Genomic DNA, 20,150 nt, shown 5'->3' with positions numbered 1-20,150 from the left:
ACTTGCTGGGTGAGGTGGAAAGAGCCTGCAGGGGGGAGCTCTGGTGGTTTGTTATCCTGTCCCCCTCTCCCCCCCCCCCCCCCAGACTTCAGGCCCTTGCCGGGGTTCAAATGTGGATTGCCCTCCATTGCCACTGTATTTTCTTCAACACCACTAAGCAAGTATCTGACTAACTGGGTGTCCTATAATTCAGCTAGATTCTGACACTATCTACCTGGAGAATCATTTCAGATCCCACAGGTGAAGGTTTCCATCTTACAAGACAGACCTCCACTTCAGACATCCATCACAGGTCCAGGTTGTTACCTGTGCTTCTGACTAACTGGCTGTACATTGAACATTCTCATGAGGGGGAGGGACATCGCCCTCATCTGTTTGATTAATTTGCCAGAACAGCTCACGAAACTCAAGAAACCCAGTTTACTTACTAGATTGCCAGTTTATTACAAAAAAATATTAAAGGCTACCGTTAGAAAGAGACAACAGCCCCAAATGGCAAACTTAATTGCTGTTTCAGCCTCTACCATGAATGTGACTTAAAAAAAAATGTTTTTAGCCGGGACCGATTTGGCTCAATGGATAGAGCGTCGGCTTGGGGACTGAAAGGTCCCGGGTTCGATTCCGGTCAGGGGCATGTACCTTGGTTGCGGGCATATCCCCGGTAGGGGGTGTGCAAGAGGCAGCTGATCGATGACTCTCTCTCATCGATGTTTCTAACTCTCTATCTCTCCCTTCCTCTCTGTACAAAATCAATAAAATATATTAAAAAAAATGTTTTTATTGATTTCGGAGAGAGAGGAAGAGAGAGGAAGAGATAGAAAAATATTAGTGATGAGAGGGAATAATTGATTGGCTGCCTCCTACACACCCCACACTGGGGATCAAGACTGCAACCAGGGTATGTGCCCTGACTGGGAATTAAACCAGCAACTTTTGTTAGCCTTGTGTATCATTGTCCATCATTCACCTTTAACTCAAAAAGGGCTAGGACAACACCCAACCAACTGAGCCACACTGGCCAGGGCACCACCCCTCACTCTCCTTTCCCTCCTCTTCCCACCGTTCTTCCCCTTCCTCCATTCTTACCCTTCGAGAACATTAATTTATCACCTCCAGAGGCTTCCTCTGTCCTTCAGAAATGGTCAAATGCCTGCAGGTTTAAGGTAGTGGGTGCAGCTGGCGGTGACAAGAGGAACCACTAGGGGGAGCCTGTGCCTAGGAAGAGAATAAGTGGAGACTTGAAGAGCCACTTCAAGGTTTCTTCTTCCCTTCTCTCCAGGAAGTGTCAGGCATTCCGGCCTGGGGTGGCTCCCTATGGAGCTGGGGGTGGGGGTCTCCTTCTTTCCCATTCTTTGAAGCGCCCTGTCTTCCCCTGACCACCCAGGTCAGTGTGAATCAAATTCTGGCACATCTGAACACTTCCTAAGGAAAGTTCCTGATAGCTGTATTCAACATGGAGTTTAGCACATACAGTGAGGCTCAGTTGGTTGAATGTCATCCCACGCACCAAGTTGCCGGTTCAATTCCCAGTCAAGATACATGCCTGGGTTGTGGGCTTAATCCCCAGTGGGGGTCATGCAGGAGGCAGCTGATTGATGTTTTTAACTCTCTCTTCCTCTCTAAAATCGATAAAAAAAATACTTTAAAAACAAATAAACATTGCCCTGGCTGGTTTGGTTCTGTGGATAGAATGTCAGCCTGTGGACTAAAGGGTCCTGAGTTGGATTCTGGTCAAGGACACATGTCCTGGTTGTGGGCTCAACCCCCAGTACGGGTGCGCAGAAGGCAGCCAATCTTTTTCTCTCATCCTTGACGTTCCTATTTCTCTCTCCCTCTCGCTTCCTCTCTGAAATCAGTAACAAACATATATTATAAAAAAAGAATTGCTACCTTTTAGTTGACTGATCTCAATAATCTTTCTAAACCTTATTTCCTATTTCTAAATGCATTTCATCACCTGTAAAATAGGGATACTATTATTACTTTCCTGCTGGGGTTATCAGAAGTATTAAATGAGTATTTAATTAATTTTTTTAGATGAAAAGACATTTTATTATTATTTTACTATATAACATAGCAGTGAATATATCTGATTGCATTTTTTCTTTTTTTTTTAAATGTATATTTTATTGATTTTTTACAGAGAGGAAGGGAGAAGGCTAGAGAGCTAGAAACATCGATGAGAGAGAAACATCGACCAGCTGCCTCCTGCACACACCCCTACCGGGGATGTGCCCGCAACCAACGTACATGCCACTGACCGGAATCGAACCCGGGACCTTTCAGTCCTCAGACCGACGCTCTACCACTGAGCCAAACCGGTTTCGGCCTGATTGCATTTTTTCAAATGGAAAATGAGAACAGGACAGCATTTTACTTTCGAAAACCTCAATATCATCTGTCTTTTGGAGGATTCAATTTTCTACGACGTGTATGATACTGTCCATAAAAATACCAACGGTGCTTAGTAGTAAAGAACATTTTGCTAAGTTGTTCTATCATGGTCCTTGCTCAAAGTGTTAATCTTTTTCTTCTAATCTGGTTTTCAGTATTTGATCCTGTGTTTCTTCATAATTATGCATAGGATTTGGCTGAGGGATAGGCTTAGTGTTTTCATATGGAATATCCACAGAAGGATGATAGCAAACTATCGTCCTGCCATCAGATGTAAAAACAAGTTCTTCTTTGCAATTGTAGTCATCTGGAAGAGAAGAGTATGTGGATTTATGACTAACACAATATAAAGCTCCATTTTGGATTAGAAATAAATGTTTCAAAATAGTTCTGTTTGATATTGCCCATTTCACTGCTGATACAGCCATGGTGAATCAAGATGCTTATCAAGTGGTATAGAAAAAGATTTAAAGAGAAAATGCTTTTAAAATTTGCTTCTAGGCATACCTATTTTCATCCCTTGATGTCTGCTCACTACGAGCCTGCCATCTTGTCTCCAAATGAGGAATTATCAAAAAACCAGCATATTAAATGTTTATAAGTGTTAATTATTTTCATGATTGAAAATGGCCACTTTAGTTAACAGATTTAGGATCAACAACTCCCTCTATAACCCACAACCCTCTGATATCTTTAGCTATTCAAAAACACACCAACTGCCCTGGCCAGAGTGGCTCAGTTAGTTGAGTACTGGCCCATGCACAAGGTTGCTGGTTCGATTCCCGGTCAGGGCACATGCCCAGGTTGCAGGCTTGATCCCAGAAGGGGATATGTAGGAGGAAGCCAATAGATGTTTCTATCTCTCTCCCTCTCCCTTCCTCTCTCTGTAAAACATATTTTAAAAAAATCTGCATGTATTAGTTCTAGTAATAATTAATGTCGTTTTCTAATACTTTTTTTAAATCGAATTTATTTAAACAATACAACAAAATTTAATCAACAATATAGTTGCAGTTGTTTTCTACTACTTGTGCCCAACGCTCAGGAAGCATTTTAATCCCTCTGTTGTAAAATTCTTGTGATTTTGATGCAAAAAATTCGGTCAATGCATTTTTGAGGCATTCTTCATTATTAAATTTTTTTCCAAGAAGAAAGTTTTGCAAAGAACAAAACAAATGGTAATCGGAAGGAGCAATATCAGGAGAATATGCAGGTTGAGGGAGAACTTCCCATTCCAACTGGCGCAGTTTTTCAGCAGTGATTCTTGCAGTATGCGGTCGTGCGTTATCGTGGTGAAGAATTATACCCTTCCGATTAATCAGCGCGGGTTCTTTTTCTCTTAAAGCTTGGGCTAACCTTTCCAATTGGGCACTATACACTGCACTTGTAATGGTTTGGTTAGATGGTAAAAGTTCATAATGAAGAATTCCTTTAAAATTCCACCAAACACACAACATCACTTTTTCGCATGCAAGTCAGGTTTTGGCGTGGGCTGCGGAGCCTCATTTTTGTCCAACCATTGAGGCCACCTTTTCAAATTAACATATAGCACCCATTTTTCATCTCCGGTAACAATTTGCTCTAAAAACGGCAAACGGTTTTGACGAGAGAGGAGCGAACTGCAAATTGTGACTCTTTGATTGCGGTTGTTGTCGGTCAACTCATGAGGAACCCATTTTCCAAACTTTTGGACTTTGCCAAGTGCACGCAATTGATTGGAAATTGTTTTTTGTGAACAATTTAAAGTTGTCGCAAGCTCTTGTTGGGTAATTTGAGGATTTTGCACCAAAAGAGCTTGAAGAGCTTCTTGATCAAAATTGGACACACGGCCTCGACCACTCTTGTCATCTAACAAAAAATTTCCCTCGCGAAATTTCTCAAACCAATGCTGGCATTTTCTGGCACTAACTGCATCTTGACCAAGAGCACTACAGATGTTTTTTGCAGCCTCACTTGCTTTTCTTCCTAATTGGAACTCGTAAAGCATGCAGTGCCGAATAAGCTCTTCATCCACCATCTTCTTAGCCCTAGTTTTGCAACAAAAACCAAACCAAACACAAACTTTTTCAAGCAAAACTTGTTAATTGCACTTCACACGTTCTGTAGATACCACGTGTTTGAAGGTTATGTCAATACAAGTCAACGCCAAGCAAGATTTTAAACGAATGTTTAAAAACGACATTAAGTATTACTAGACCCGATACAAGCTGTGTTTATAATTCTGGAGTATTTTCCAACATCAACAATCAGTTCTCTTGTAGAACACACACACAACACACACACAATTGGGTGTCCTACAAGTCAATTCAATTCTGACACTAACTACCTGGCATCAGTTCAGGTCTCACAGGGTAAGGGCTCAGTCCAGCGAGACTGCGCCCTTTTCAAATGCCAGTAACGTGCATGTGCCCTGACTGGGATTTGACCCAGCAACCTTTTTGTCCATGGCAAGATGCCTAATTGATAAAGATTTAGGCCAGGGCTAAAATGATAAAAATTTTAAAAAATGTTTTTATTTATTTCAGAGAGAGGAAGGGAGAGGGAAAAAGAAACATCTTTGTGATGAGAGTGACGAGAGAATCATTGATTAGCTGCCTCCTTCCTGCATGCCCCCCACTGGGGGTCAAACCGTGACCTCCTGGTTTATAGGTTGACACTCATCACTGAGCCACACTGTCTGGGCATGAATGATATAGACTTTTTTTTTTTTTTTTTTTTAATGCCAGTTGCAAGGAACTGGTGGAATTCCCATCTTTTTTTTTTTTTTTTAATATATATATTTTCATTGATTTTTTACAGAGAGAAGAGAGAGGAAACATCGATGAGAGAGAGACATTGATCAGTTGCCTCTTGCACCCCCCTACTGGGGATGTGCCCACAACCAAGGTACATGCCCTTAACCAGAATCAAACCTGGGACCTTTCAGTCCACAGGCCGACGTTCTATCCACTGAGCCAAACTGGTCTCGGCGGAATTCCCATCTTATAAGTTGGTTTGATAATTTGCTAGAATAACTCACAGAACTCTGGGAAATACAACTCAGGAAAAGCCAGAGGGAAGAGATGCAGAGAGGGCAGGCACAGGATGGATGTGTGTGCCTGTCATTTTCATGCCCTCTCTAGGTGTCATCCTCCCAGCACCTTGATGCAGTCATCAAGCTAAAAGCTCAAATTTCCTTGTTCGGCAGTTTTTATAGACAGAGCTCAATCTCTAACCCACTGCCTCCCCAGGAGATTGGAAATGGGGCTGAAAGTTCCAGTCCTCTCAACACTTGGCCTTTCTGGTAACCAGCCCCCTCAGAGGCTGCGGGCCACACCCTCATTAGCAGACAGGCAGGTGTGATCTAAAGGAGCTCGATATGAACAACAAAAGAGGTTCCTATCACTCAGGAAAGTCCAGGGGTTTTAGGAGAGCTCTGTACCAGAACAAAAACCTGAGGATGAAGACCAAACATATTTATTATACCACAATATTTAACATACACACACATATGTATATATTTTTACATTGCTCCAGAAGTGAGAAGAGTATTGCACAAACTGGTCCCACCCTGGCCCTCTCCAACTCCTAGGCATCCTTCTCTAGTCACAGAAAGGATTTTCAGCCTGTGTCAGTCACACAGAGGTCCTGTCCAGATGGAGCCCAGGCCCCTGGCCCTGGGTGGTCTGACGCCTGGAGGGTAGTCATAGGTCCCCGAGGTGGGGTAGGGGGCGGAGTGCCTGGGTCCCAGAGGATGTCCTCATACAGGCTTAGAACTGGGCCTGAGGACTGTCTTTTAGCCCCAGTCTGCTCCAGCAGAGCTCTGAGCAAGCCCACAGTGAGAGGGGGTTCTGCTCCAGGCTCAGGGAATGGGCTAGGGGGCTCCGACTCATCGGGGAGATGTGTGTGCAGTAGCAACAGGAGCTCAGCTGGAGCTAGGTCTGGTGGGCACAGGCGGCACAGGAGGGGGAGGTGAGCATCGAGCTGGCGGTGCCGAGCAAACTCGGCCAACAGCAGTTTGAAGATCTCACTTCGAAGTAGGGGGCTGGAGGGGCCGAGGGCTAAGCCAGACTCTAGGGCCCGCTCCCACTGCCCCTTTTTCACCAGCTGCCCCACAGCCTGGAGCACAGCTTTGGGCCGCCCACTGCCCAAAAGCAACTCTAGCTCTAGTGCCTCAGGCCTGGTCCCCTCCTCACCTAGTACTGCCAGGGCTCGGCGATACAGGGGAAGCCCTGGGCTCCCGGCCCCCCAACCAGGCCCACCCTGCTGCTGTGCCAGCTCCACAAAGGGTGGCAGCCATCGTGGCTCCAGCTGGCAGAGGCACTGGCACAGCAGTTCGAAGAGGGGCAGTGCCCCATTGGGGGGGTCCTTTCCAACTGCTGTGCCCCCTAGGACCTTCTTCCACACATCAGCGGGAGCTTGGGACCTCAACCTGCCATTCCCATCCGGTTGGAGCTGCAGAGCCCTGAGGATGGCACCCCAGGCTGCTGTAGGAAGGGCTTGGAAAATGGTGTTGAGCTGGGCCAGCTGGTCTCCTATCAACTCAGTCCTTAGCAGCCGTGCCACTTCCTGCTCTGCCAGCTCCGTCCAGCCAGCCTCCTCCTCATCCCCAGCCACCAGCTGGGCTTTGAGCTGCTCTAAGCTCCGGTAATCGCGGAGCTCGGCCCTCAAGGTGGTCAGCAGGGTAGATGGGGACACGTGGCCCTGGAGGATGGAGGCCAGGGCCTGAGGTGCCCGGAAGACGTTGTTCTGTCTCAGTTCCTCTGGGGTGAGCTGGGCGCCCCGCAGGCTCCGCCGTTGGTAGTACTCGCAGGCTTCCTCAAACACCAGGTCTTCAGCCGAAGGCAGCTCAAGCGTCGGCGGGGCTTCCCATACTACCTGAAACAGACCCAAGGCTGAAAGCAAACGAAGACCCCCTCCTCGGGGCTCCGTCTCTTCCTCACCCTTTGTGCCAGGCGCTAGGGGTTCCAGCAAATGGACTCGGTCTGTACTGAGGACCTTCCTCTCCAGCAGCTGCCCGCTGCCCATGTCCAGCAGTTCCAACGTGGAGCCCAGCACACAGGCTAGCGTGCCATGAAACGTTCCCAGGGCTGCAGACTCTGCGAGGCCTACAGGGGCCTCCTGCAAGGTGCCCACAGCCCGGGTGCCGCCGTGGGGCTGCACCAGGCTCACAGTGCCCCGGAAGTCAAGCCACAGCAGGCCCTGGGGAGTTGGGGCCCAGGTATGGACAGCCCATGGCTGCCTGGGGGATAGCAGCCCAGGAAGACCTCGGAGCAGGGTCCGGAAGTCCCACGTGTCCCCTCGTCCAGGATTCAGGCTCTTACTGTAAGAGAGGCGAAGGCTTGGGGCGGCCACCGTCACCTTCCCCTTGCCTGGGCTCCAGATGAGCAGAAGGTGGCTCACGCCGGGCAAGGTGGTGGCCGCGGGCACCAGGAAGAGGTCCTTGCGGGAGGCCAGCAGCCTGAAAGGGGGGCAGTGGTGCAGAAGGATGCGGGTGCGGCCCAGGCTGGTGCCGGCCTCCCCGCCGGGCTCCAGGGTCCGGACGCACACGCAGTGGCTGGAAGCCGCGGCGCGGGGCGGCGGTGCCCGGTCCTCGGCATCCGCCCGCCGCTCCTCGCACCACACCAGGCGGCCTCGGGGCGCCGCCACGGCCACCACGCGGGACCCGCCGCCGGGACACAGCTCGGTGCTCTGGAGCAGCCGCCAGCCGGGCCCCACGCCCGCGCCCCACACCTCGGCCAGCCCGCTCTCCCACACCAGCACCAGCGCGGGGCGCGCGGGCCACGGCAGGAAGAAGGCGTCCATCGGGGACGGGTGGCCCGCCGGCCAGGCGCGCTCCAGCTCCTCGCCGGGTCCACGCACCGCGACCAGCAGCTGCGGGGCCGGCGCCACCGGGGGGCGCAGCAGCAGCAGGTGGCGGCCGTCCGGGCTGCCGCGGACTCGGACCCGGACGGCTGGATCCGCAGCCAGGAGCTCCCGGAGCCGGGCCGCGCCGCTGAAGCTGCTCAGGTCCGAGAGCAGGCGCAGGGTCGCCGCCCGCTTCATGGTGCCGGCTGCCCGGGGGGCGAGGCCCCGCGCAGGCTCGCGGGTCCTAGCCGGGGAGGTCGGCGGAGGAGCGGAGACTTCCGTCCCGGGCCGATGAGGTGGGCGGAGGCCCGGCCTCAGGGTCTCCGCGGCCCCGCCCCGCCCCGCCCGCCGGCCCGCCCAGGGCTCGCCCGGGGAGGAGCCACGGAAGCCGCGGGGAGGAGCTCCCGGAGCTCCCGGAGCACCCCGGCGGCTGCGCCGCTGACCTCGCCGCCCCTGGAGACGCTTTCCCTGAGCTGGGATGTAGGAAGCCGCCAAGTGGCCAGAATCTGACTCAGGAGTCGGTATGCCAGTCCCGCTGAGCCCTGAACGGAAAGCATCCTTCTCCCCCACGGCTTTCCTTCCCTCGAAGCCTCACCCTCTCACCCCAGCTTATGCACTCATTTATTCATGAAGTTTTATTGAGCACTTAACTCTGAGTAGACAGGCCTGAGCAAAAGAGAAGCCCTCATCCTCCTAGAAGTGACAATTTAATGGAAAATGATTATACTAGCTAATACTTCCATTCGACAAGCCCCTTTTACAGATAAAATAAAAAGCAGAGGGCCGAAACCTGTTTGGCTCAGTGGTTAGACTCTGAGGTCTTCAAACTACGGCCCGCGGGCCACATGCGGCCCGCAGAGGAGTCTGATCCGGCCCGCCAGGTTTTTTGGGCAGTGAGCGCAGCCGAGGTGTTACAGTAGGAATTAGTAGTTCATATAGGCCGGCCCTCCAGCTCTCTGAGGGACTGTGATCTGGCCCCCACTTTAAAAAGTTTGAGGACTCCTGGAGCGTCGGCCTGTGGACTAAAAGGTCCCAGGTTCGATTCTGGTCAAGGGCATGTACCTTGTTTGCGGGCACATCCCCAGTGGGGGCGGGCAAGAGGCAGCTGATCTATGTTTCTCTCTCATCGATGTTTCTAGCTTTCTATTCCTCTCCCTTCCTCTCTGTAAAAAATCAATAAATATATTTAAAAAATAAATAAAAAGCACAGAGAGATTAAGTAAATTGACCAAGGTCACACAGCTAACAAACAGTACAGGTAGAGGTGGGCTTTCAACCACAGGTAACCTGAGTCCAGAGTCAGTATACCAAAGCACCTTATCAACAATTCACCACTAAAACTAACAGCTTGCTAGAAAAAAAAAAAAATTAAAACATGCGTTAGAGTAGGGGTGTCGAACTCAATCAGAGAAGGGGCCAAAATCTAAAATCCAGCCTAAATCGCGGGCCGAATGGTTTACTGAACAGTCATAAACTGTCATTGTGATGGAAATGCAGCGGAGTGCAGTGATGACAGCGCGGTGCGGGCCACATTGCAAGGCCTGGCGGGACGGATTTGGCCTGCGGGCCTTGTGTTTGACACATGTGGGTTAGAGGCACTGGCTCTGTGTGTAATTTCTCCGCAACACCTACAAGTTGATATGCAGGGGCTCTTTCCACCTCCGATTGCCTTTTCAGGTGATGTGATCGGTATTCTCCTCCCTCCAAGTCTAGTCCCTCTTCATGAGTTCTGCTCCTCCCTCTGTTCCCCCACAAATTCCCAGAGAAAACTGTATCCATTTCTACTACATCAGGTTCATTCTCTCCTCTTGGTCTCATCATAGAAACACTCCCATTTGTCCTGTCTTAGAAGTCGCTCTTTCTTCCTTATTACCTTTAGCCCTATTGTTCCCTCTCCCTTTCCTCTGTCAAGTTTCTTGCAAAGATCCTCTAGCATTTGCTGCCTCCACGTTTTCTTCCATTCCTTTCTTAAACAATTACTTACCTGAAATCCCCTCCTGTGGTTTCCACAGCATCTGTTCCCTCTCAATTTCCTCTTTACTATCGCCAGAATTTTGTTTGCTATTGGTTCATCTTCCTCCACCATTCTTTTTTATTTATTTATTTATTTATTTTTTTAAATATATTTTTATTGATTTTTTACAGAGAGGGAAAGGGACAGAGAGATAGAAATATTGATGAGAGAGAAACACTGACCAGCCGCCTCCTGCACACACACACACACACACATACACACACACACTCCCACTGGGGATGTGCCCGCAACCAAGGTATATGCCCGGGACCCCTCAGTCTGTAGGCCCATGCTCCATCCACTGAGCCAAACCAGTCAGGGCCCTCCACCATTCTTTAAATGTAGGTGTTTTAAATTCTATATTGATCCCATTTTTAACCTTCTTCCTAGGTCATTCCTTCTCTTCTTGTGTGATTTGAACCATTACCACTAAGCCAAATGGCTCCAAAATATTTATATCTGCTCAGTTCCATAAAATCATTGAAGTTACTGCCCAGCATATCTTTAAAAAAAAAACAAAACATTTTATTGATTTTTTACAGAGAGGAAGAGAGAGGGATAGAGAGTAAGAAACATCGATGAGAGAGAAACATTGATCAGCTGCCTCCTGCACACCCCCCCACTGGGGATTTGCCCGCAACCAAGGCACATGCCCTTGACTGGAATCGAACCTGGGACCTTTCAGTCCCCAGGCAACGCTCTATCCACTGAGCCAAACCGGTTTCGGCCCCGCATATCTTTTTTGTAATCTCCACCCAAGGACAGGCTTAGAGAGAGAGAGAGAGACAGACAGACAGACACACACACACACACACACACAGAATCCCACCAGGGATGGAACCCAGGTATGTGCCCTCGACTGGGAATCGAACATGCACAGGATGATTTTTCAACCAATTGAGCCACTCCAGCTGGGCCCAGCATATCTTTTTTTTTTTTTTTTTTAAATATATATTTTTTATTGATTTCAGAGAGAAAGGGAGAGGGAGAGAGAGAAAAACATCAATGATGAGAGAATCATTGATCAGCTGCCTTCTGCAGGACCCACTTTGTTTTGTTGTTTTTTGGAAAAAAAAATTTTTTTTTCCACTCTGGGGTTTGAGCCAGCAATCCTGACATGTGCTCTGTCTGACAGGAAATCGAACCATGACCTCCAGCTTCATAGGTCGATGTTCAACCAATGAGCCACACCTGCAAGGCCCAGTATGTATTTTTTAATCTTCCATTTTGAGTATGCAAAAACAGACTCAGGTTACTTGCCAAGTTAACACAGCCTTACACGATGTTCTGCACGTAGTAGTCACACAATACATAGTTGGTAGATGAATTTGTTTCCAATCCTTTCCAATCCTACAAAGTTGCCACAAATAGCTTGGAACATACATCTTTCCAAACTCTGCCAGTGTATAGCCATAGTCAGATCCTGCCATGTTTAAAAACATTGCCTTTGCAACTTGCATCCTGCAGATCCTCACATAGATATTTCTTTTGTTAAAATTTTTCGCGGTGCATCTTGGGAGTTGTTGTCTGTGATGCTTGCTGGGAGTCGTGGTCTGAGCCTGCCTCAGGGTGTGGACGCAGTTCTCAGACGGCGGGCTTTAGGACCCAGCGGGGCGCTGTGGGCCTGGGGAAGGGTCGGGGAGGTCGGGAGCGCCGCCGTGAGCCCGGAGCAGCGGCGGCGTCGGTGGCTTCGGGAGCGAGCGCGCCCGGGAGCGGCGCGGGTGGAGGAGGAGGAGTCGGGGGCTCGGTAAGAGGCGCGGGCCCGGGCCGGGCTCCGAACCTGGCCAGCCCCCGCGGGTCCTGCTGTGTCTAGGCCTCGGCCCTGTGGCGGCGCCGGGGGCGGGGCCTGCGCTCGCCGAGGGGACGCCGGGGGTGGCGGGCGGGCGGGGGAGCGGGGAGAGGGAGGGAGGGCAGATGCTGAGGCTGCGTGGGGCCAGGAGGCTGGGCCCGGGGCGGTGGAGCGGAGCCCGCAGCGCCTCGGTTCACCAGCCCCGGGGGGCCCCCCTCGGAACATCCGGTCCGGTGCCTGTCAAGTCCCTCCTGCTCCCTGTTGGGCCCTCCTGGCAACCGACCTTTGACCCCAACCCGGGGCTGACCCTGACCCCCAAGGCAGCCTCCCCTCCGCAGGTTGTACCCGCTCCTGGGTGGCCTTCAGCCCAGCCTGGCCTTGGGGTGCGGGCTTAGGGCAAGACCTTGGAGGAGGATCAGGGAAGGGCCGGCCTGACCCTGGTCCTCAGCCTCAGATGTCCCGGAAGGGCCCCGTCCTGTCGCTCCTTTTAGACCCGCGGTCTGGAGCCCACCCTTCACTCCGAATCAATGAAGCCGCCGTGCGTTCTCTGGGTTACTTAGTGTGGGGCTGGGACACGACCCTGTTCCCAGACAAGTGTGGGGAAGAAGCTAGCTCCCTGGGGAAGGAGAGCTGTCAGAGGTGGGGAGTGCTGCCTCTGCAGAGTGGGGAGTAGAATTTGAGCCAGGGCCGAATAAATGTTTCTTGATTATAAGACCCTCCCCCAGTTACTCCTCTACAGAAAAAGTTTTGAGCTGAGGCAGAGCTGTTTCTTTGCTATCCTGAGCACTCAGTGACTTGTAAACCAAGACAAATAAGGTTTATATACCTGCCTTGAATTTAGCATAAATTAGCTGGGATTATTTGGGTGTGCCTTCAGTTGGATTTGTGTGCACTGCGTACTGTGTAAAGTCTTTTAAGATAATCTGTCTAGGGACAGGTGGATCCTTCTTGTTAGGATTGTAAAGGGGGAATTACCTTCTTTTAGTGAATAGGGGAGCTTTTCTCTGGAAGTGTAGGCATTCATTCATTCCACCTGTTCAACATTTGTATAATTTAAAAAAAGCACCTTGAAAACTCAAAAGAAATTGTTATAAAACTTGAAATTTTCCATAGAATCAAATTCAAGAATTCATTTAGGAAATATTTGGGGAAAATGGCCAAATAAATTGATTCAGGATATATGGAGGTGAACTGTTTGTTCAACATACATTTATTGAGCACTTGCTATGTAACCGGCACTGGGTTAGAAATGTGAGCATTGCCCTGGCCCGGTAGAGCACATACAAGGATCAGCCAATGAATGCATAAATAAGTGGAACAGCAAGTTGATGTTTCTCTCTGTCTGTTTCTCTCCCTCCTTCTAAAATCAATAATAGTAAAAAAAGGAAATAAGAGTATCTTTTCTAAAGGACATCAGAAAGACATATTCATATGAAAATTGTGCTGTGTGTTACATATCATTATAAAGGAATTTCTACAGTGTGAAGGGACTCCTGCCATTGCCTAGGAGAGTCAGGGAAACCTTCACAAGAAGGAGATACTTTAGTTGGGTGATGAAGAATGAGTAGGAGCTTGCACAAGTAAGGAAAGGCATTCCAGTTGGAGAGAACAGTATGAACACAGAAATGGTGCAAGTGTGAGGGGGAAAAAATAATGTGATGTTTAAAAGTCAGAAATTTGTCCCAATCAGGATATGTGGCAGGGAAGTTGTCAGGAGGTGCTTTTTATGTTACGGAATGACAGAAGTGCAGATTAATGAGAAATGAGTCAGTGAGACCAATTCGCATTGTTGCAATTAAGTGAGAGTCTGGAAAAAAGTGTGGCAGTGGACATGAAGAGTGGATTTTAGAAGTAATTTGGAGGTAGATGCAACAGGACTTGGTGACTGGAGAGTGGGCTAATTTGAGAGATTGGGTGAATGGGAATTCTGCTGGCCAGGATATGCACTGGGAAAAAAGTAGAACAAATTTTTAAAGAGTCGGAGTGGCTATGGAGAGAAGTACAGAGGAGATAGTCTGGTGTGCTGAGGTCACGTTGCCTGTGGGATGTGTCTATGGAGATATTAGTAGGCAGCTGGAAGTGAGGAGGTTCAGTGAGTGTAATACATTGGCAATGGTAAGTGAGGGCATATCTGGAGAAAAAGAAAATCCCGGCGAAAATCTTTACTTTGTTTGTTTATAAAGAAGTATCAGAATATATACTTCTTCCATTTAATTGTGAGCTTCTCAAGGCAGGGACCAGAACAGTAATTTTAGGTCCCCTTTTTGTGGTATACTATGATTGAGTTATTATAAGGTTAGTTATTAAGTTAGCAGGAAATCAATTTGCTTTGTAAGGTTGCAGTCACCTTTTGGGGCTTTCTTAGAGAAGATTCTGGGAATCTCTTATAATTTTCATTTTATACTTAGGTGGTTTTCATGAGGCTTGTATGGTTCAGTAGGAAAGGAAATGAAGAACATATGAGTGACGTTGTGCTGCTTGAGGAAGCTCAGGGTTTGAGCAGGAGATAGACAGTGTTAATTTACAAGAGGCTCCTGCTCATTGAAGAGAGAACCATACAATGAATTTTCATTCTGGGAGATGTCAGAGGAATGTGATTTTCAATCAGTGTTTTCTGCAGGCTTGTCAATTTGGAGTTGGTTTCTCCTTCTGAAGGTACAAATGCATTCTTTCTTGTGTAAAATAATTTGAAAGGGAACCTGAGATCGTCATGTTTATTTAAACCTCTTCAACTGTATTAGTTTGTGAAGATAGGCAGATTTGGTCAATTCTGATGAGATTGGATTGAATTCTGTGAAGCTAGTTCACCATTCATAGGTACAGAAAGCGGTTGATACCTAGAGTGGAGATTGGGAAATTCCTGGTTTTGCCACTTGCTGCTTCGTCTTGGGAAAGTCCCGGAATTACTTTAACTTTCAAGTGTCGGCACCACACTCACTCTGAGGTGAGCATTGCCCAGAGCACGCACAAGGTATGGATGCTGCCCCACAGTGGCTCCTGCACCTCCTGGATCAGGCTGCTTCTGTCCTCGTATCTAGAAAGTAGGGAAGATGCTTGTCAGACAAGGTCCTGAGATGACTAAGGCTTTTTTTTTGTTAAAGTGGGAATGTTGATATTATGGATATCAGTATGGAGTCTCCATAGAACTTTACGTGAATCTGGATTTTGAATGTTCTACCAGTCAACATCCGAGTTTTTGCATTAATAGGGTATTCTGATAGGGAGAAGGGCTACCCGAGAGAAGTATTTAGTGGCTTTACCTACTTACTAGCTGTGTGACTTTGGGCAAAGTAGAATCCTCATTGTAAAAATATGCTAATATTAGCTATTTCATCTGATTATTGTAAGGATTAAATATAGTATATTTAAAGCACTTAGAACATTGCCAAGTGTGTAGTAGTACTCAGTCGTGTTATTTATTATATATATCACCCTGAGTGGGAGGCAGAGCTTTGAAAGATTTGGAGGAATAAGTGATGAATTCCATCCCTTGGAATTAAAAAAGAAAATGTAAAATAAGGGGGTGGTGACCTGCCCTGGAGCTCTCCATGAAAGGAGGGAAGGATCGAGGTGGGTTCAAGAATGCAGGCCTTTGTCAACACCGGTTTGGCTCAGTGGATAGAGCGTCGTCTGCGGACTGAGGGGTCCCAGGTTCGATTCTGGTCAAGGGCATGTGCATTGGTTGTGGACACATCCCTGGTGAGGGGTGTGCAGGAGGCAGCTGGTTGATGTATCTCTCTCATCAGTGTTTCTGACTCTCTATCCCTTCCCCTTCCTCTCTGTGAAAAATCAATAAAAATATATTTAAAAAAAAGAGAGAGAGGAAAAAAGAATGCAGGCCTTACACCATTTGGAAAATATAAAAGATTTAGAGTGACTAGCACTAAAAATTCATTAAAATGGAAAGGAGTTGTAAGCTTGTGTTAGAGCCAGTCAGGAATTGGAAGAACATGTTTTTCTCACATTAATATTTCTCTTTGTCTCTCCCTCTGTCTCTGAAAACCAATAGAAAAATATCTTCAGGTGAGGATTAAGAAAAAAGAAAAAAAAAAAAAGAAAAAAAGAAAAAAAAAAAAGAAGCTATGGCAAGGAACCACGAGGAATAGTAGAACACAGTACAGTGCCCATGCCTATATCTGGAAAGTTAAGTAAATACAGATTCAGACAAGGGTAAATTTAGAGGGCCAACTGGACTATGTGGGCCAGCAAGTGAGCTAAATCCTTGGGGCTTTCAGAAATGAAGAGATGACTGGTGTGAGTGGCTCAGTTGGTTGAGCGTTATCCCATACACCGAAAGGTTGCTGGTTTGATTCCTGATCAGGGCGCATACCTGGGTTTTGGGCTTGATCCCCAGTCAGGGAGCGTATAGAAGGCAACGGATCTATTTTTATGTCTCACATTGATGTTTCTCTGTCTCTCCCCCCCTTCCCTTCCCTTCCTCCTTTTCTCTAAGCATGTCCTAGGGTGAGGATTAAAAGAAAAAGAAAAAGAAAAAAAAGAAATGAAGAGGCATATTAGGAACTAGTTTGAAAAATGAAGGTTGAGATTTGGAGGAATACCCTGCATTCTCTTCAATGCTTACACTGCTAGTATTACCTCCAGGGAGTATGGTATACCTTGCAAAAAATTTAGGGAACAGATAACTCTGTTTCTCCCTCACCCTTCCACTCTCTCTAAAAAAAAAGTCAATGGAAAAATATTTTCAGATGAGGACTAACAACAACAATAACAACAAAAAAGAATTATGTGCCTGGATTGCTTAAATATATAGTTCTTAAGAAGTTGTATGGCCCGGCCAGCATGGTTCAGAGGTTGAGCATCAACCTATAAACCAGGAGGTGACAGTTCAATTCTCCTAACTGCCAGGGCACATGCCTGGGTTGTGGGCTTGATCTCCAGTGTGGGAAGTGCAGGAGGCAGCTGATTAATGATTCTTTCTCATCATTGATGTTTCTATCTCTCCCTCTCCCTTACTCTCTGAAATAAATTAAAAAAAACACACACAAATATATATTTATATATATATGAACTTGTATGACTTGGAACTTTCAGATAAAAGTTGTACTATAGGTCATGGGACCAGCAGTCCCTGAGGTTTAGGAATAAAAGACTTATTTATTTACTATTGAGTTGAGGGGATTTGAAACCATTCCTTTTTGGTGGTAAATGAAATTAGTATTGAAAAGTTGCCCGATTCTCTTTTATATTTTGCCTTGTATGTCTTATTTCTGAGAAGCTGTATTAAGCCTAAGATGACATTTCTGTGGGATTACTATGGCTTTGCTGTGTATTTGCGTCTTCACCACAAGGATTTAAAAACCAGGATCAACAAAGGTCATAGTCATAGAATGCTTCTTTCCCTTCCTTTTGGTGCTTTTACTCTATTTATTTCTCTATTTATTGCCTTGTACTATGCATTATTATGTGTCTGTCTCTGCCAATAGATAGTGAGCTCCCAGAGCATCAGGTAAGAAGTTTGCTTTTTGTAACCCTGTAGGCCTAGGGCCTAAGCTAGTGCTTTATAATATGTGGGTGTTCCTGCCGGGACTGGTTTGGCTCAATAGATAGAGCGTCGGCTTGGGGACTGAAGGGTCCCGGGTTCGATTCCGGTCAAGGGCATGTACCTTGGTTGCGGGCATATCCCCAATAGGGGGTGTGCAAGAGGCAGCTGGTCGTTGACTCTCTCTCATTGATGTTTCTAACTCTCTATCTCTCTCCTTTCCTCTCTGTATAAAAATCAATAAAAATATATTAAAAAAAATAATATGTGGGTGTTCCTTATGTGTTTATGGTATTTAAGTGATGTTGAGAGAATCATTAGATGATATGTCTAGTCCAGTGGTTGGCAAACTCATTAGTCAACAGAGCCAAATATCAACAGTACAATGATTGAAATTTCTTTTGAGAGCCCAATTTTTTAAAATATATTTTATTGATTTTTTGCAGAGAGAAAGGGAGAGAGATAGAGAGCCAGAAACGTCGATGAGAGAGAAACATCGACCAGCCGCCTCCTGCACACCCCACGCTGGGGATGTGCCCACAACCAATGTACATGCCCCTGACCGGAATCGAACCCGGGACCCTTCAGTCCGCAGACCGACGCTCCACCACTGAGCCAAACCTGCTTCGGCTGAGAGCCCAATTTTTTAAACTTAAACTTTTTCTAACGCCACTCCCACCACTTCTTCAAAATAGTCTCGCCCAGGCCGTGGTATTTCATGGAAGAGCCACACTCAAGGGCCAAAGAGCCGCATGTGGCTCTAGAGCTGCAGTTTGCCGACCACGGGTCTAGTCCGATCCTTTGTTTTATTTGTAAGGAAACTGAGGAGTAAAGACTTAATTCCTCTGTCATCTAGTTGGTATTCTAGTTTTGGTTCTATTGGTTGGTTTTTCCATTCTGCCTTGATGCTCCTCAGCAGGTGCTGATTCTCTACAACAGGGGAGGGTTGTGAAAGAGGAAAAAATGCACTGAGAGGATGTAAATAGATTATACTCACATTGATGTGCTGCAATCGACTGCTCTACCAGTCAGATATTTTACTTTCAAATTTAGGAGTACAGGCTTAATTTCTGAGATACCCTCTACCCTGAAAACCTTCTGTAAGAGTTGTAATTTCTCCCAGTCTGCCACCCTAGATATACCTTTGCTGTGTTTCATGGTTAGAAATGCTGGAGGAGGTCACATTTTCGACAGCTTGAGTGGTAAATTCCAGTTGCTTGTGATGATGACAGAGAGTAATGAGTTGAAGCTCTTGGTTGAATGTCCCCCCCTGCTCCAAATTGAAGGAGAGTGATGAAAATAATTTAATTTCTTAGGGAATTTGGTACTTTAGATTGGAATTGTTTTTCCCTCTTCTCCTATCCCCATTCGCTTATTAGAAAGTATTGATTCTGAAATAGAGAAAGTGAGTTTATTAGATTTGAGGTAGACATTGATTAGCTGGAACCTAATTATAAATCCTCAGAGGGGTATGTTTGTAAACATGTGCTTTTCACATCCAGGAACTCATGGTTCCCACTATTTCTGCTAATCAACTGGTTGAAGTTGAGTACATGAAAGATCTATACCCACTAAGTTTAGAATTGCATTGCTTTTGATTTATTATATTTTATTATTATTTTTTTTAATTTATTTTTTTTAAAAAATATATTTATTGATTTTGTACAGAGAGGAAGGGAAAGAGACAGAGAGCAAGAAACATCGATGAGAGAGAGTCATCGATCAGCTGCCTCTTGCACACCCCCTACTGGGGATATGCCCGCAGCCAAGGTACATGCCCTTGACCGGAATCAAACCTGGGTCCCCTCAGTCCCCAAGCCAACGCTCTATCCATTGAGCCAAACCGATCTCGGCTGCTTTTGATTTATTTTAATAAGATCCTCTTGATTTCCAATTTGTTTTCTCCCCTATAAGGATATCTTCCTCTTGACAACCTATTTAAGAGACACAGGAATGTTTTGAACAGAGGCTGTATTTCATGTTTTAAGGCAAAGCCATGATCAATATAGCATAAATTGCCCACAAGAATCTTTTCTTTGTTATTTTCCCCTTCAATTTTCTCTGCACCATAATGGAATTTGAGGGCTTAGTGAGGCCTCAATAAAGAGAGGTCTTACTAACATTTTAGGTCAGATCTATTATTTTTCAGCTGCACCCCCCCCACCCCCCTTCAGATTCAGTCAGTGATGAGTATACTATGAGCCATGGGACTATAGAAAAGGTATAGGATGCATTCCCTTTGCTAAAGATGCCTAATTCCTAGTTGGAGAAATTTTCTGTGCTTTATGCATTTTGTGTTCAGAGCTGAATCTCCTTTTTGTCTGTATATATTAGAGAAAAACAATGTCTGAGATAAAATCTTTTATGCTATTTGATGCATCTGTCCCTTAAACAAACCTTTTATTTTGATTTGAAAGGTACTGCATATTTCTCAAAAGTCATTGAACAAAATTAATTTTGTTCTGCTTTGGGTTAGTCTGGAAGTAAAAATCAGGCTCCTCACTACCCTCCATACTTGCCATTGGTTAAGATTAAGTTTCACAACTAACGCCTAGTATTTAAGAGAGAGAGACAAATGAATAAATTTGGTTTCTTTCAAGTAGGAAGAATCTGGGAAGTGAGGGAAT

General features: G+C 46.6%; 3 protein-coding genes across 4 annotated transcripts in view; 1 reads left to right on the top strand and 2 right to left on the bottom strand.

Moving 5' to 3' along the window:
• Positions 1-2,379: 2,379 nt before the first annotated feature.
• On the bottom strand, positions 2,380-2,968 carry LOC118718931 (39S ribosomal protein L42, mitochondrial-like). Its single transcript, XM_036437961.2, is given in 2 exon segments — positions 2,380-2,501; positions 2,504-2,968. Coding segments are annotated over 2 exon segments (426 nt in total). The 5' UTR covers positions 2,823-2,968; the 3' UTR covers positions 2,380-2,394.
• Positions 2,969-5,834: 2,866 nt separating this feature from the next.
• On the bottom strand, positions 5,835-8,580 carry HPS6 (HPS6 biogenesis of lysosomal organelles complex 2 subunit 3). The gene has a single exon (XM_036437855.2). The coding sequence runs from the start codon at positions 8,416-8,418 to the stop codon at positions 5,995-5,997; it is 2,424 nt and encodes an 807-aa protein (XP_036293748.1). The 5' UTR covers positions 8,419-8,580; the 3' UTR covers positions 5,835-5,994.
• Positions 8,581-11,814: 3,234 nt separating this feature from the next.
• Positions 11,815-20,150, top strand: part of ARMH3 (armadillo like helical domain containing 3) — a 147,266-nt gene continuing 138,930 nt past the window's right edge. The window contains exon 1 of one of the 2 annotated variants that reach the window (XM_036437870.2): positions 11,815-11,981. The gene's annotated coding sequence lies outside the window, so the exon portion shown is untranslated. Of the gene's footprint in view, positions 11,982-12,170; positions 12,407-20,150 lie in introns of those variants that run through there. The other variant, XM_036437871.2, reaches the window with a different exon arrangement.

This window comes from Pipistrellus kuhlii, unplaced genomic scaffold, assembly GCF_014108245.1.
Source record: "Pipistrellus kuhlii isolate mPipKuh1 unplaced genomic scaffold, mPipKuh1.p scaffold_m20_p_15, whole genome shotgun sequence".
NCBI classification, from domain to species: Eukaryota; Metazoa; Chordata; class Mammalia; order Chiroptera; family Vespertilionidae; genus Pipistrellus; species Pipistrellus kuhlii.
This window is presented reverse-complemented; position numbering and strand designations above follow the sequence as displayed.